At 50.8% G+C, this 15781-nt stretch overlaps 1 protein-coding gene across 1 annotated transcript; it reads left to right on the top strand.

Annotated features, from left to right (window-relative positions):
- Nucleotides 5765–13771, top strand: SDS (serine dehydratase). The gene is made up of 8 exons (XM_005691473.2): nt 5765–5940; nt 9289–9443; nt 9718–9757; nt 9959–10098; nt 10197–10288; nt 10935–11162; nt 11917–12041; nt 13113–13771. The coding sequence occupies exons 2-8, from the start codon at nt 9291–9293 to the stop codon at nt 13313–13315; spliced, it is 981 nt and encodes a 326-aa protein (XP_005691530.1). The 5' UTR covers nt 5765–5940; nt 9289–9290; the 3' UTR covers nt 13316–13771.

Below are 15781 nucleotides of genomic sequence, written 5' to 3'. Positions count from 1 at the left end.
GTTTTGAGGCTGAAACTCGCTGCAAATATCTTGGGTTTTTTGGTGAACTTTGGACAAAATCTGTCACAGGCCATTTGGTCCTAGTCAACTCCTTATATGTTGATGGGTGGGTAATGATAACCCCAAGGCGGGAGGGACAGTGTGGCCAGTTTGAGCCATAGGGCCCACCAAGGGACTGTTTGTCCTGTTTGGGGATGACGCAAACCCAGGACAGCATCACCACATGCAGGGCCATCAAATGGCTCAAGGAGGGTTCCAAAAGGTCTGGGTCAAATCAAATGATGGATTGAAGCCAGTTGAAAGAAAATAAAGAGGGCTGGCTGCCAAGTCCTACAGCCAGTGCCACAGAGGTTAAATGGATTAAACCCAAAACAAGTGAAGTGTGATTCGATTGTATTAATCTCATCAAGAAAATACTTTACCTTCTCTGGGAGTTGACTGAGTAGCAGCTAGACATAGAACAACAGATATTTTTTTGTTTTGTTTGGGTTTTGTGTTTTGTTTTTTTTTAAGGCTGACCCAAGTGGCTTGTGGGATCTTAGTTCCCTGACCAGGAATCAAACCCTAGAAGCACGGAGTCCTAACCATCGGACCTCCAGGAATTCCCAGAACAACAGCTTCTTAGATAAAGTCCAGCTTCCCTGGTGGTTCAGAAGGTAAAGAATCTGGCAGCAATGCAGGAGACCTGGGTTCGATTCCTGGGTTGAGAAGATTCCCTGGAGGAGGGCATGGCAACCCACTCTAGTATTCTTGCCTGGAGAATCTCCACAGACAGAGGAGCCTGGTGGGTTAGAGTCCATGGGGCTGCAAAGTGTTGGACACGACTGATTGACTAAATACAGAGCACATCCATTTCACCCACACGAGATCACTTGGTCTTGTTAATAAAAGTAAAGAAGATGGAACAAGGGAGCACATGGTCGCATTCTCTGATACTCCGAAGCAGAATTGTTCAGCTTCTGCACTACTGGCTTTTGGGGCCTGATGATTCTTTGTTGGGGCGTACGCTGTCCTGTGCGCTATTGGATGTTGAGTGAATGGAAGGGAGAATGACAAATCCAAGGTGACAAGTTAGTACAGGCCTGCCCCCGGGATGGTCTTCTGGGAAGAGTCCCAGGGGCTGCCAGAATCTCAAAGAGGCTCCAACCCAGACTTGATGGGGAATAAACATGAATGAGGAGCCAGGCTTACAGGAAGGCCTCAGGAAAAGGGGACCAGAGAGGTGGGGAAGTCCTAGGTAATAACAACACTACCAAAGATGATCGTAAGAGCAGCTACTATTCATTGAGCTCTTACCCCATGCCTGGCACTGGGCTGTCACTATCTCTGTCTTGCAATTCCTAGTAGGCATCATCATTCCCATTTCTTGGGGGCAGGAAACAGACTTAGGGGAAGTCACATGACCACCCCAAGGTCACAGAGCTGGGTGTCAGTTTCACTCCAGGTTTGATGGACTCAGGAGCCAGAGATCTTAACTAGTCAGGAGATGCTAGGGCTTGGCTGCACACTACCAGGGAAGGTAAACAGAAGTGAGAGCTGTCTGTTCCTCCCCTGGGACTGTGAAAACAATTGTTGGCATCCCTTCCTCCCACAACCAAGGACACACTGACCTGGATGTGAGGTAACAGAGCCAACAGGCAGAGGTGAGAGAGGCAACTTGCCTAAGGTTCACAGCCAGACTCTCTTCCCTCCTCCTGGGACCACCAGTTCTGCCCTTACCTTCCTACACTAGATATAGCTGGGCCTCAGTCTGCCCATCTGTCAAATGGAGGAACTATTGGTTGCTCAGTCGTGTCCAACTTTTTTCGACCTGATGGACTGTGGCCCTCCAGGCTCCTCTGTCCATGGGATTGCCAGAATACTGGAGTGGTTGCCATTTCCTTCTCCAGGGCATCTTCCAGACCCAAGGATTGAATCAGTGTCACCTGCTTTAGCAGGTGGATTCTTTACCACTGAGCCACTTGGGAAGATTTCCTTGTACAAAGGTAGCCTCAAAAGCCTAAATATTGGATATCTGATTGCGGCCAGATGTGCTCCCAACCCCCATCTCCAACCCATTCCCTCTCACCCCGTCAGCTTTGTGTCCATTAAGGACTCAGAATTCCTAAATTTGCCTTTGACAACTAAAAAATGTCACTTGTCTCCTGATTCTCCAAGAATGAAGTTGCTGCTGCTGCTGCTGCTGCTGCTGCTGCTAAGTCACTTCAGTTGTGTCCGACTCTGTGCGACCTCGTAGATGGCAGCCCACCAGGCTCCCCCATCCCTGGGATTCTCCAGGCAAGAACACTGGAGTGGGTTGCCATTTCCTTCTCCAATGCATGAAAGTGAAAAGTGAAAGTGAAGTCGCTCAGTCGTGTCTGACTCTTAGCGACCCCATGGACTACAGCCTACCAGGCTCCTCCATCCATGGGATTTTCCAGGCAAGAGTACTGGAGTGGGGTACCATTGCCTTCTCCGATGAAGTTGCTAGCCACTGCAATCGCTGACTTTTGACACACCCTGCCCAAAAGAAAGTCAGGGCTGCGATCAGGAATAAGGCCCTCTGAGCTCTGGGAAAACGAGCAGAACAGGTCTTAGGACAGTTGGATATTTTTAGGAGAAGTTTTTAGGAACCCGATTTCTTGTATCTTCTCATATCTAGAAAGACACTAAAATCATTAATGGAGAATTCTGTTCCAAGCAGCAACCTTCTACCGAGAGGTATACCCCTTTCACCAAACTATATATATATACTGACCTCCCCACCCTCTTTGGAGCAGCTCCTCTGAGCTTTCTGGGAGTGTATCTGCCCGGCTATTGTGCTCAGTAAGTTCCAAAATAAAACTGAAACTCGCAGGTCTCACCTCGTGCATTTTTATTTCAGTCGACACATTTCATCCTTGCCTCCTGGGCGATCTTGGGCAATTTTATTTCATCTCTGAGCCTGTTTCTTCACCTGTGACATGGGACTCAAAATGCCCACTTACCTGGTTGTCTCGGGGGTAAGTGAAGCCCCACATCACATAGGAAACACTTGACATGGAATCAGGCACAAGCAGATGCTCAGGTGAGATAAGCACCAGCTGTGTACACTCGGGGGAGGAGGGCTACACGTGAGCTTCCTGATGCCCACTCCCTTCAGCTCCGCCAACCTGGATCCCCAGCACACACCCGAGGATATTCCACTAGGGAGGGGGCTTGGAAGTACCTGTGGAAGGTCAGAGGGGGCCGCAAGAGGGGACAGCCTGTCCCATGGAGACAAATGTGTAGGCTATTTGTATTTTCTCTGCCTCCTATGGGCTTCCCTGATAGCTAAGCTGGTAAAGAATCCTCCTGTAATGCAGGAGACCCTGGTTTGATTCCTGGGTCAAGAAGATCCCTTGGAGAAGGGATAGGCTACCCACTGAGGTATTCTTGGGCTTCTCTGGTGGCTCAGACAGTAAAGAATCCACCTGCAATGCGTGAGATCTGGATTCAATCCCTGGGTTGGGAAGATACCCTGAAGGAGGGCATGGCAACCCACTCCAGTATTCTTGCCTGGCAAATCCCCATGGACAGAGGAGCCTGGCGGGCTGCAATCCATGGGGTCGCAAAGAGTTGGACACCATTGAGTGACTAAGCACAGCACCCTGCCTTCTATATCATCCATATTCTTGTTCTGGTTAGTGGGACAGGAAACTTTTGCTGAAGGGGCCAGGAAGAAAGCCGACCGGATGCATATGGCTGTGGTGTTCACACATGCACACCACATACAGACCCCTGCACACAGCCAGAGACAGACCCAGGCTTGGCACGGGGCAAGGAGGCAAAATCTTCCACTTCTGTGATGAAGATGATGGTAATGAGGGTAGTGATGGCTGCCAGCACTTACTGAACAGTCCCCGGACACCAGGCCAGTTACATAAATATATTACGGTGTCATCTAATCTTAGAAGGGTGATACTAATATTATCCCCGTTTTACAGATGAACAGAGTCCCCAGGACACAACATGACTCGCCTAGGGCCACACATCTAGTAAAGGGCAGAGCCAGCAACCCTGACCCTTCTCAGTTCCGTTCCGTACAGTTCAGTCGCTCAGTCGTGTCCGACTCTTTGTGACCCCATGAATTGTAGCACGCCAGGCCTCCCTGTCCATCACCATCTCCCGGAGTCCACTCAGACTCATGTCCATCAAGTCCGTGATGCCATCCAGCCATCTCATCCTCGGTCGTCCCCTCCTCCTCCTGCCCCCAATCCCTCCCAGCATCACAGTCTTTTCCAATGAGTCAACTCTTCGCATGAGGTGGCCAAAGTGCTGGAGCTTCAGCTTTAGCATCATTCCTTCCAAAGAAATCCCAGGGTTGATCTCCTTCAGAACAGACTGGTTGGATCTCCTTGCAGTCCAAGGGACTCTCAAGAGTCTTCTCCAATACCACAGTTCAAAAGCATCAATTCTTCAGCACTCAGCCTTCTTCACAGTCCAACTCTCACATCTATACATGACCACAGGAAAAACCATAGCCTTGACTAGACGGACCTTAGTCGGCTAAGTAATGTCTCTGCTTTTGAATATACTATCTAGGTTGGTCATAACTTTCCTTCCAAGGAGTAAGCATCTTTTAATTTCATGGCTGCAATCACCATCTGCAGTGATTTTGGAGCCCCCAAATATAAAGTCTGACACTGTTTCTACTGTTTCTCCATCTATTTCCCATGAAGTGATGGGACCAGATGCCATGATCTTCGTTTTCTGAATGTTGAGCTTTAAGCCAACTTTTTCACTCTCCTCTCTAGGTCTTACCTACATTGCTCCTTTAGGACAAAGGAGTTAGAAAGGATAACAGGGGATGGCAATTTTGAAAAACTGTGTTCAGCCTTTGTGATTAAGTAATACCAGTGACTTGTCATGTCCCTCTTTCTGGTGAATTTCACTTTGAGATTTTATATCCCCAGTACTTACGACACTTGGGATTTTTCTGAGTTCTCTTTTTAATGCTTGAAAATATGCTGACACGGTACTTCCCTGATGGTCCAGGGGTTAAGGCCCCGCACTGCCAAATCAGGGGGCATGGGTTCCTTATCTGGTCGAAAACTGAGATCACACGTGCCCTGCTGGGCAGCCAAAAGATTTTAAAAGACATGTACATGGACCTGATAGTTCCATTCTTAACCCGTGACCTGGGCATGATACAGTTTAATGTCATTGAAAGTTAGAGAATATTAGTCAAGCGTGTATGGGGAAATAAGTTCTGGTAAGCTGTTATGAAATTGAAACTAAAACCAGGTGAAAAAAGTCCTTTTGTGTTTCTCTCTATGGTTAAGAACCAGCCCTGTTGCACCATATGGGTGACTATTCATCATTTTTGTTTCACTTTTCAGCACAAACAAATGTTTGAGTTTCTAAAGTCAATAAATAAAAGTTAAAACCTGTGTTCAGATTGCAGATTTGGGGGTCACCCTGCTGCATTCCAGCACTAGCTCATCCCTCTTCCTGTATGCCTCAGTTTCCTTTTCTGTAAGATGGGGATGATAATAGCATACACTTCCTCCCCGGTTTGATTCTTGCCCACTGAGCGAGCGCCAAGCAAGTGCTAGCGAAGATAAGTGCATTATTTCACATCCTTCTCTGGCAGCTTCCTAAAAGCTGTGATGATGTAGGTATTTGTCCTGAAATGAAGCTGAGGGTGGAGAAGGGGCGAGGCTAGCGGGACTGGGAGAAAGACCCAGCTAGAGAGAGGGGCGTTCCCTTCCAGGAAGCCTAGGGCCAAGAGGCGGGGCCTGGCAGGGGTGAGGCCGGTCCTGGTGTCCCATTGGCTGCTCAGATGCTCCAGGGGGGAATAAAGCCCAGACCCTTAACACCTGGGACCATTCTGAAGACGCGCTAAGCCTCCTACATTTGCTGTCTGGGGACCGTCTGGAACATCTCCAGTCTATTCCTCCTTTGCCTGACGCTCACACGGCCGCTCCTCACCTTTCCCTGGTAAGCCGCCCTATCCATCCACACCTCCATCCCCAGAACTGGAGTGTCTGCGTCCACCTTGGGTTTTCCCTGGGCAAGAGAGGGAGGAAGAGTCAGCTGAGCGCAAAAACCCATGCTCAAGCCAGACTGGCTGGGTTCACTGACAGGTCTGTACCTTGGTTTCCTCACCTGTCCAGTGGAGGTAATAATAACAGAATCTCCCTCTTAAGGTGGTTGTGAGTATTTAGTTTATGTGTAATAGTAGTTAATTTTTTTTAAAGCATGTGGGATCTTAATCCCCCAACCAGTCCCACCCCACTCACCACCCCACCCCCACCCCCCCGCCACTCGCCTCTGCAATTGGAAGCAGGGAGTCTTAACCACAATCCCAGTCCTAATAAAAGTTAATTTTTATTTATTTATTTGGCTGGTCGGGTCTCAGTTGCAGCACACAGGATCTTTGCATCATGTGGGATCTCCCGGGGACTCTAGCTAGTAGTGGCATGCAGAGTCTCAGGTTCTCAGTCATCCAGAATCCATGCAGACAGACAACCCCCGCCCCCCCAACTCTGGGCCTAGGCTGCCTGGTTCAAATCTTACCTCTTCTCTTTGTAATGGCAATTACATGGCAATTTAGTGGTTAGGACTCCGTGCTCTCGCTGCTGAGGGCACGGGTTCAATCCCTGGTTGGGGAGCTAAAATCACACAAGCTATGCATGGCCATAAAAAAAAAATCCCTTCTCCCCTAGTCACTTGCTGTGTGACCTTGGACAAGCCAATACTGCAGTTTCTTTCTTTTAAATTGTTAATTAGTTTCTTTGGTTTTGGCTACACTGGGTCTTCCTTGCTGCACTCAGACTGTTTCTCGGGTTGCGTGAATGGGGGCCACTCTCTAGCCACCGGGCGCGGGCTTCTCCCTGCGGTGGCTTCTCTTGTTGCAGAGCACAGACTGTAGGGCAGGCAGGCCTCAGTAGCTGCGGCGCTCGGGCTCAGTAGCTGTGGCAAAGGGGCTTAGTTGAGCCTCAGCGCGTGGAATCTTGCCAGAGCAGGGATCAAGCCCATGCTAGGTGAATTCTGTCATGACGCTCGGGCTCAATTGGACTCAGCCAGGCAGTCCTCGCTTGGGTCTCTCTCGGGGGTTGCAGTGTGATAACAGTAGCTGGGCTAGTGTCTTCCCTAAGTCAGGTGCCATGTCTGCCCATCAGCTAGGCTATCAGCTAGACATGTTAGGCGGGGCACCTCCCTGCAGCCCCCGGCATGCCGCCCGGGCTTGCTCCCATCTTGGCGCCTGGGTTCATGCAGGGAGCTTCCCAGTTGCCTGGCAGCTCGGTCACCTTATATGACCCGGCCTTGAGAACCATGCTGGGCTACAGCCAGTTGACACCGGGCTCCCAGTAGTGGACAGTGTCCATCTCTTCCCAACTCCCTGTTCAGTGACATCCTGTTAGTAGCTTGAAATGTCACAGACGTGTAGACACTAGAAGTCAAGGTTACCTTCCCTTTGACGAGGCTATCATGAAACATTCACCACCACATCACTGCTTGGAGGGAGTCACATAGTGTCCTTTTCCCTGCAGTCACAGCCCTTCCCCCCATGCCCCCCCAACTCAGGGTTCAAGGGAAAGAAGTGTAGACCTGACCCCACCTCCCACCTAGAAAAGCCTCAGTGTTGCATCATAAGCGGTGTGTGGGGGGTAGGAACTGCTCAGTGATCAATCTGGAAAACGCAATCAGAACCTGTTTCCTCAACAGGAGAACTGGACAATAACATTAGGCAATTATCCTGGGCATTTCCTAGGGTTGGTAGAAGGATTAAGTGAGTTAATATCTGTAAAGCTTAAGAAGATGCCTGGCATATGGTAATCACTTTATTTATTTCCTTGTGTGGCTGCCTCAAGTCTTACTTGTGGCACGCAGCATCTCTGTGTCACGCAGGATCTTCTCTTGTGCTGGCTTATCAGCCCTGCGGTATGTGGGATCTTAGTTCCCCAACCTAGGATCAAACCCATATCCTCTTGCATTGCAAGACAGATTCTTAACCACTGCAACACCAGGGAAGTCCTGGTAATCACTTTATAAGTGATTATTAAATAATATAATAGTTATTACAAAAAAAATCACAATAAAAAGCTTTCCCTAATGGGTACAGGGCTTTCCAAAGGTTAGTTGTTTTTATTAAGTTTTTACTGGAATATAGTTGCTTTACAATGTTGTGTTGGTTTCTACCTTACAACAACCTGAGTCAGCTATATGTATACATATATCCCCCCTCTCTTGAACCTCCCTCCCATCCCCCTACCTCATCCCACCCCACCCCCCTAAGTCATCACAGAGCACAGGGCTGAGCTCCCTGTGTTACACAGCAGCTTCCCACTAGCTGTCTGTTTTGCACGTGGTAGAGTATATATGTCCACGCTACTTTCTCAATTCGTCCCACCCTCTCCTTCCCCTGCTGTGTCCACAAGTCCGCTCTCTGTGTCTGAGTCTCTATTCCTGCCCTGCAAATTGGTTCATCAGTACCATTTTTCTAGATTCCATATATATGCATTGATATATGATATTCCTTTTTCTCTTTCTGACTTCACTCTCAGAGATTAGTTTTTAAAGATGTGTAATTTAAATATGTAATAAACATGCACACAGCAAAATATTGAAATGGTACAGAAGCAGGTGCTGTGTGCCAGTCCTCCCCAGGGGCCCCCTACCCTGATGGGTTTCTTGTGTGTTTTCTGAGATGTCTTGTACACATGGATTGTGGGTGTGCACATGTATCCTGGCAGTTTTTGCACAAACAAGACCTGATATCCTGCCCCTGTTTAAGCCATAATCTTGCCACTCATTCTGAGTCAACACCCACAAGTGTATTTCGACCTCATAGTCTTCAAAAGCTGCAAGGTCTAGATGTTATTTCTTTTTCTTTTTTTGACCATGCCTCTCGGCTTGTGAGATCTTAGTTCCTCAACCAGGGATCTAACCCAGGCCCTCAACAGTGAGAGTGCAGAGTGCTAACCAGTGGAGCTCCAGGGAATTCCCTGGATGTTATTTCTGATGGTAACAGCTTCCCAGCATAATGTATGTGTGTGTTGGGGTGGGCCAGAGGTGGGCAGGGGTAGGGGGAGAGAAGATGACCTCTGCCCATTTTACAGATGAGGCAGCTGAGGCCAAAGGGAGATTGCTTGTCCGATGTCAAGTTGTTGGCCGAGTTGAGATTTGAACTCAGGTCTCCAGGATGCTATAATCTGGGGCTTGTCTTCAGCTTCCTAGGAAGTTAGGGACAGAGTCCCTCCCAGCCCCACTGCCTACTGAGTGGCAGCAGCTGGCACCAGGGCCAACTCCCCTCACCCTCTGGGTTTCCTTCCTTTCTTCCAGCAATGATGTCAGGAAGACCCTTGCACATGGAGACGCCTGTACGTGACAGCGTGATCCTGTCTAAAGTGGCTGGCACCACGGTCTATCTCAAGCTAGACAGCGCCCAGCCCTCCGGCTCCTTCAAGATCCGGGGCATTGGACACCTCTGCAAAACGGTACAGCCTCATCCGGGCAGATCCCCTTTGTGGACAGGGCAGGGCCACTGCCATGTGACATCCTAGGAGTTCCAGGCTGGGCCCTGCTGACTCCCCACAGGCAGCCTCCATTGGCACCTCCTCTGGTTAAGGGGCGTCGGTCCAGAGGGTCCCCTCGTGGACTGATGCCAGAGCCATCAGTGGCCTTCCTCTCCTTCATCTTTCCCTGAACCAGTTAGTCTCTTTGGGGAGAAGAGATGTCAGGCCTGATCCTCTCCCTTCTCTGTCTCCACAGTGGGCTGAGCGAGGCTGTGAACATTTCGTCTGCTCCTCAGGTAAGTGGCCTGCACGCCTCCTCCTGTCCTCTGCCTTGTGTCCTGGGTTCATGTTCTCCACCTCTTTGAGCCCTGGTTTCCCCAGCAATGAGCTGTAGCAAACATCTGCAGAAGTCCCAGTTTAGAATACCAAGGGGTGGCCAGCCCTCACCCAGGAAGGGTTCAACCCCACTAACATTGTCTTCCCTCCACCCCTGGCAGCGGGCAATGCAGGCATGGCAGCCGCCTATGCTGCCAGGAAGCTGGGCATCCCCGCCACGATTGTCGTGCCCAACACCACGCCTGCCCTCACCATCCAGCGGCTCAAGAGTGAGGGCGCCACGGTCAAAGTGGTGGGTGAGGTGAGTACCAACCTGGAGCCGGGGCCACAGAGGGCACCGGGGCACAGGGCCAAGGCCCCTGGCCCCTCATCCCTCTCGCTTTCTCTGTGATCTTGCAGACATTGGATGAGGCCATCAGGGTGGCCAAGGACCTAGAGAAAAACAACTCAGGCTGGGTCTACGTCCCTCCCTTTGACGACCCCCTCATCTGGTATGTGGAGGCCCCAGTCAACCGGGATGGGTAGTTACCATGCCTCTACATCACTGAGTGGACAGCTGCCCCAGTACACACCATCACGCACAGCAGCACACACGTGTGTGCACGTCACACGGAAGCACACACACAGGCACGGCCGCTGGTGCCCACACCTGACTTGGGAAGTGACTTATTCGAGGACTGGGGAAGTGAGATGAGGAAGGAAGGGTGCTGATGGACTGGTAACCACTGTAGGCAGCTGGAGCTTAATCCCTCTGGGGCTCTGGGAGCCAGCATGGACCGTGACCAGGGCTGTCAAACCAGCAGGAGAGGATGTTGGGCAAGGAGTGTCTATACATCGATTCCCGTTAATTCTTACTTCCTCTAATGGCTTGAGGGCTGCTCCTGGGGGTTTCACGTCCTGGCACTGCCAGCTGCCACATTCACAGAGCTCCAGAGGCCACAGGAAGACAGGCGGAGATGCAGGTGGTGGCAGCTGGAAATAGGGTGGAGTCAGGTTTGAGGGGACCAGCTTCAAGACCCATCAGCTGCCTGGGATGAGGGCAAACAGAGGGTAAGCGGCATCTTCAGGACCCCTGCCTGGTGTCTCCAGGCAGCCCAGCCCTGACCTGCACCCCCCTTCCCCACCCACGTCCTCCAGGGAAGGCCATGCTTCCATCGTGAAGGAGCTGAAGAAGACAATGACTGAAAAGCCAGGCGCCATCGTGCTGGCAGTAGGGGGCGGAGGCCTCTTGTGTGGAGTGGTTCAGGGGCTGGCAGAGGTGGGCTGGAGGGACGTGCCCATCGTCACCATGGAGACCATTGGAGCTGAGAGCTTCCACGCTTCCACCAAGGCCGGCAAGCTCGTCACCCTGCCCCGCATTACCAGGTAAGCAGCCAGGGAAGCTGTTGTTATGTTCAGTGAGTGTTGTGGGAAGCTCCCCCCTCAGTGCTGGTGGCAAGGTAGATCCCCATGCCAGCCCCATATTGCAGGTGAGGAAACTGAGGCTTTGGTTACTTAGAGTCACGTAACCAGTGAGTGGTATGAACTCAAGTCTGTGTGACTCTGTACCATGAATATCACACTTCCTCACATGCAAAGGCTAACATTAATCCTTTATAGGGTTCCTCTGTGGTAGGGTTTAACACACCTCATTAATTTACCATTTATTGAGCCCCTAATATGTGCAAGGCACTGGTCAATTCTGGAGCGACAGTGGTGAATTAACACAGCACCTGCTCCCAAGGAGTTCATATCCTAGCCCAAAACCTTTCCCAGATGGTGTTTGACTAATATTAGGTTTAGCCACATTATACAGGAGTCCAAAATAACAGTGGCTTAAACAAAATTGAACTTTATTTCCTCTCATATAAAAAAGTCTAGCTCCATGAAGCCAGGGGCCCAGGACCCTTGATTTTGTTCCCCATCATCCTCATTGCATAGACTTATGGCCCAAGATAGCTGCTTAGGTGTTGGCTATCACACCCACACTCCATCTGGCAGGAAGTCAGGGCAGAAGCCGACTCGTTTCCTTTAAAGACACGGCTATTTCCACTTACCTCTTATTGGCCAGAAGGTAATCACATGGTCTGCCTCCCTCCTCTCTCCTCTTTCCCCTTTTCTCCATCTTTGTCCCTGCCAGTGTTGCCAAAGCCCTGGGCGTGACCACTGTGACAGCGCAGGCTATGAAGGTTTATCGGGAACACCCCATTTTCTCTGAAGTTATCTCAGACCAGGAAGCTGTGGCCGCTCTTGAGAAGTTTGTGGGTATGTATGTGCTAAGGCCTTTTGAGACCCAGGGCTGTCGGGGCTAAGGACTATGTGGCTGTCTGCTTGGCATGCCAAGGGATGTCATTTGCAATTTCGTCTCCCGTCCCTCTGTGGAACTTCCCACTAATGAAAGTTCCTGCAGTCCAGGGGTTAAAACAAAGATCAAGGGGACAAATGATAAAAGTCAGATAATGTAAGAGCAGGGGAAAATAACTGCGTATGTAAAATGTTGGTTCTGAGCAATGTAGTCAGGGTGAAAAAGGAAATTATGGGCCTCAGGATTGGATTCAGAGGTGAGTCTGTGACTAGGTTGGACTCTTTTTAAAATATCCTGTTGATTCTCCTTTTTCTCTTCCAGATAAGCTTTTTTATTTTTGCCACATGGCATGGGCTTCCCAGGTGGCTCAGTGGTAAAGAATCCACCTGCCAGTACAGGCGATGTGGGAGACTCGGGTTCGGTCCTTGGGTTGGGAAGATCCCCTGGAGAAGGGAATGGCTACCCACTCCAGTATTCTTGCCTGGAGAATCCCATGGGCAGAGGAGCCTGGAGGGCTACAGTCCATCAGGTCGCAAACAGTCAGTGAGAGACATTTTAGCAACTGAACAACAACAGCAACAACGTGTGATCTCAGTTGCCCAACCAGGGATCAAAGCTGCACCGCGTGCAACGAAAGCACAGTCTTAACTGGACCACCGGGGAAGTCCCTAAGTCGGACTTTTACGGGGTTCATCCTGGAACAGGGATCTCACACACACACACACACACACACACTCACTTATGCTGCCACTTAATTCTCCTGTACTGGGAGTTTGGCCAATCAGTGCTGGCACTCTTGCTCAGATGACGTTAACACGGTGCTCAGGAAATTAGAAGCATAGCAGTGTTAGCGCTGATGTTGAAATTCAGCCCTGACTCAGGCCCTAGAAGGTCAATGGAGGGTAACGATGGGGGTTGGGGGTGGGGTGGCCCAGGACCAGTCAGTCTGTGGCCCGGGCTGATAGCTGATGGCTTCACCAGTGGCCCGGAGGTTTCCTGGCTCCACCCCCACCATCCCCTTCCTCTGGCAGATGACGAGAAGATCCTGGTGGAGCCCGCCTGTGGGGCTGCCCTGGCCGCCATCTACAGCAACGTGATTCAGAAGCTGCAAGGAGAGGGGAAACTCTGCACCCCCCTGTCCTCCGTTGTGGTCATTGTCTGTGGGGGCAACAACATCAGCCTGGCACAGCTGCTGGCACTCAAGAAGCAGCTGGGCATGGGGGCTGCCCAGTGAGAACCCCTCCCCCACCCGGGATAAACCCTGGGAGGACCAGAATTTTCTGCAGCATGACCCAGCGCCTCATGGTAAATAGCATTCCTGTGTCTGCTGGGAGCCCGTGGCCCAAGCCAGTCGGTTAATCTGGTTTCTCCTGAGACCAGTGTGTGTGCAGCAGCTGGAAAGGCAGTAGCCAGCAAGGTTGTGAACTGAACTCTTCTGAGTGTTTGGTTTTTTTCTCAGGAAGCCCGAAGCCTACGCTTACTCACTTTTCTTAAATCCACCCCCACCCCTACCCCTGGCCATACCTTGCGGCTTGTGGGATCTTAGTTCCCTGACCAGAGATTAAACCTGTGCCCTCAGCAGTGACAGCATGAGACCAAGCCACCGGACCACCAGGGAATTCCCTTTACTTTTGTATTGTGCAAACTTTCATTTTCATAAGTGCTTTTTTATTAAAACAAAGCTCCCCTTTGAGTTCTTCTGTCGTGACTGTCTCCCTCCCTCCCTCCCTCCCTTCCATTCCAGTGTGCCTGCTGTCACCCTCAGCTCTCAACATCCTCCATGCCCCCTACCCCTGGGAACCCCAGGGCTCCACATGGAGGCCGGGACCCCAACTCCTGCTGGGCATGTGTGCCAGGAGGGGGCATCTCTGCATGTCAGGGAGCCAGTGAGGGAGAGCCGTGCTGAACGAGAGGGGCTTGGGATGAGACACTGGCCTCCAGTGGAGGCAGGACCAGCTGGGAAGGCAGAACCAGACGGGAAGGCAGCCTCATTCTACTGGGAAGAATAATTGTTCTGTTATTCCTGGCAACAGAATAATTGTATCACAGAACCACTAGGAGTGGGGTGGTAAGCCCCTTGTTCCTGCATGCTAAGTCATTTCAATCGTGTCTGACACTGTGCAACCCCATGGACGCCTGCCAGATTCCTGTGTCCATGGGATTTCCCAGGCAAGAATACCTGTGTGGGTTGCCTTTTTCTCCTCCAGGGGATCTTTCCAACCCAGGGATCGAACTTGTGTCTCTTATGTCACCTGCATTGGCAGGCAGGTTCTTTATACCACTAGCGCCACCTGGGAAGCCCCCGTCGGGGGGGTGGGGGGAGGGGCGGGGTGTGAACAGATGATGGACACTAAGCTCTGGTCCACGTCAAGCCAATCCTCTCAAACACAAAACCCTGTCTTCAAGGACAGCACATACTGAAGCCAGTCTATAAACCAGACAGAAGAGGAACCGCCGGGGCTGCTTTGGTCCCGGAGGGAGCACCCTCAACACCCCAGCACCACCTATAGCAGCCCCTGGGACACTTGGAGCCCCAGGTTTGAGAACCGCCCTAACCCCTCGGGTTACCACACAGATCCACATGGGCTTGCAGAGGGGAAGCCCCCACCCCCACCTTGACAAAGAGCAGGTACCGTCAGACCTCAGGAAAACCCACCCTAGTGACAGGGCTACAGGCTGATTTCCAGCCGGGAGAGACAGCACATGTACCTGAAATCCAGGAGACGGGAAGGATGCGGGGGAAGGGACAGTTAGGAATTTGTGGGGCGTGGACATGCACACACTGCTATATTTGAAATGATAACCAACAAGGTCCCCCTGTGCAGCACAGGGAACTCTGCTCAGTGTCACGTGGCAGCCTGGGTGGGACGGGAGCTTGGGGGAGGATGGATACTCGTGTACGGCTGAGTACCTTCACTGCTCACCAGAAACTATCACAGCAGTGTTTGTAATCAGCAATACCCCAATACAAAATTAAAAGTATTAAAAAGAAAAAATCCAGAAGACAGGAATCAGCAAAGGGCAGGCAGGGATAGGGGATCACCAGCTGACTGGCCCCAGAATTGTTCCTGGAGGGATAGAGTCTAAAATCTCAGTCCGTTCAGAGAAACCTGCCCAGAATAGGAGTCTTTCCAGCTTCTACCTATATGTGGGACTTTAAAAAGTTGAATTCCCTGGTAGTCCAGTGTTTTGGACTCCACGTGTTTCTAATACAGAGGGCACATTTTCAATCCCTGTTTGGGGAACTAAGATCTCGCAAGCTGCGAGTGCAAGCAATGTGCCCCCGGAAAAAATTACACATCTACATATATATAGCAAACCCACTCCCACTCCTCAACTGTGCTTTAGTTTTTCCAGAGCATTTACCAACATCACACACACACATCATGGGATTTTTTTGTTTTGGTACCTGTTATGAGGTATCTCCAGGACCTTGTAACAGTGCCTGGCATGTTTTAAATACGTGATAAATTCTTGCTAATGAATGAATGTTGAGTGTGTAAGGCCCCACGTGGGCAACGTCACAACCACCACTGCAGTGAATCTCACCCTCCTCCAAGCATGCGCGTGCATGCGCGCACACACACACAGACACACACACACAGGGAAATGCTGCTCACGTCATTACCTATTTAACAGTTGAGGTAATGCAGGCACAGAGAAGTTAGTACCGTAACTAGTAAGAGCTGGAGACAGGATT

The sequence above is a fragment of the Capra hircus genome, chromosome 17, assembly GCF_001704415.2.
Source record: "Capra hircus breed San Clemente chromosome 17, ASM170441v1, whole genome shotgun sequence".
Classification (NCBI taxonomy): domain Eukaryota; kingdom Metazoa; phylum Chordata; class Mammalia; order Artiodactyla; family Bovidae; genus Capra; species Capra hircus.
Note: the sequence above shows the minus strand (reverse complement) of the source record. Positions and strands in the feature narration are given on the sequence as shown.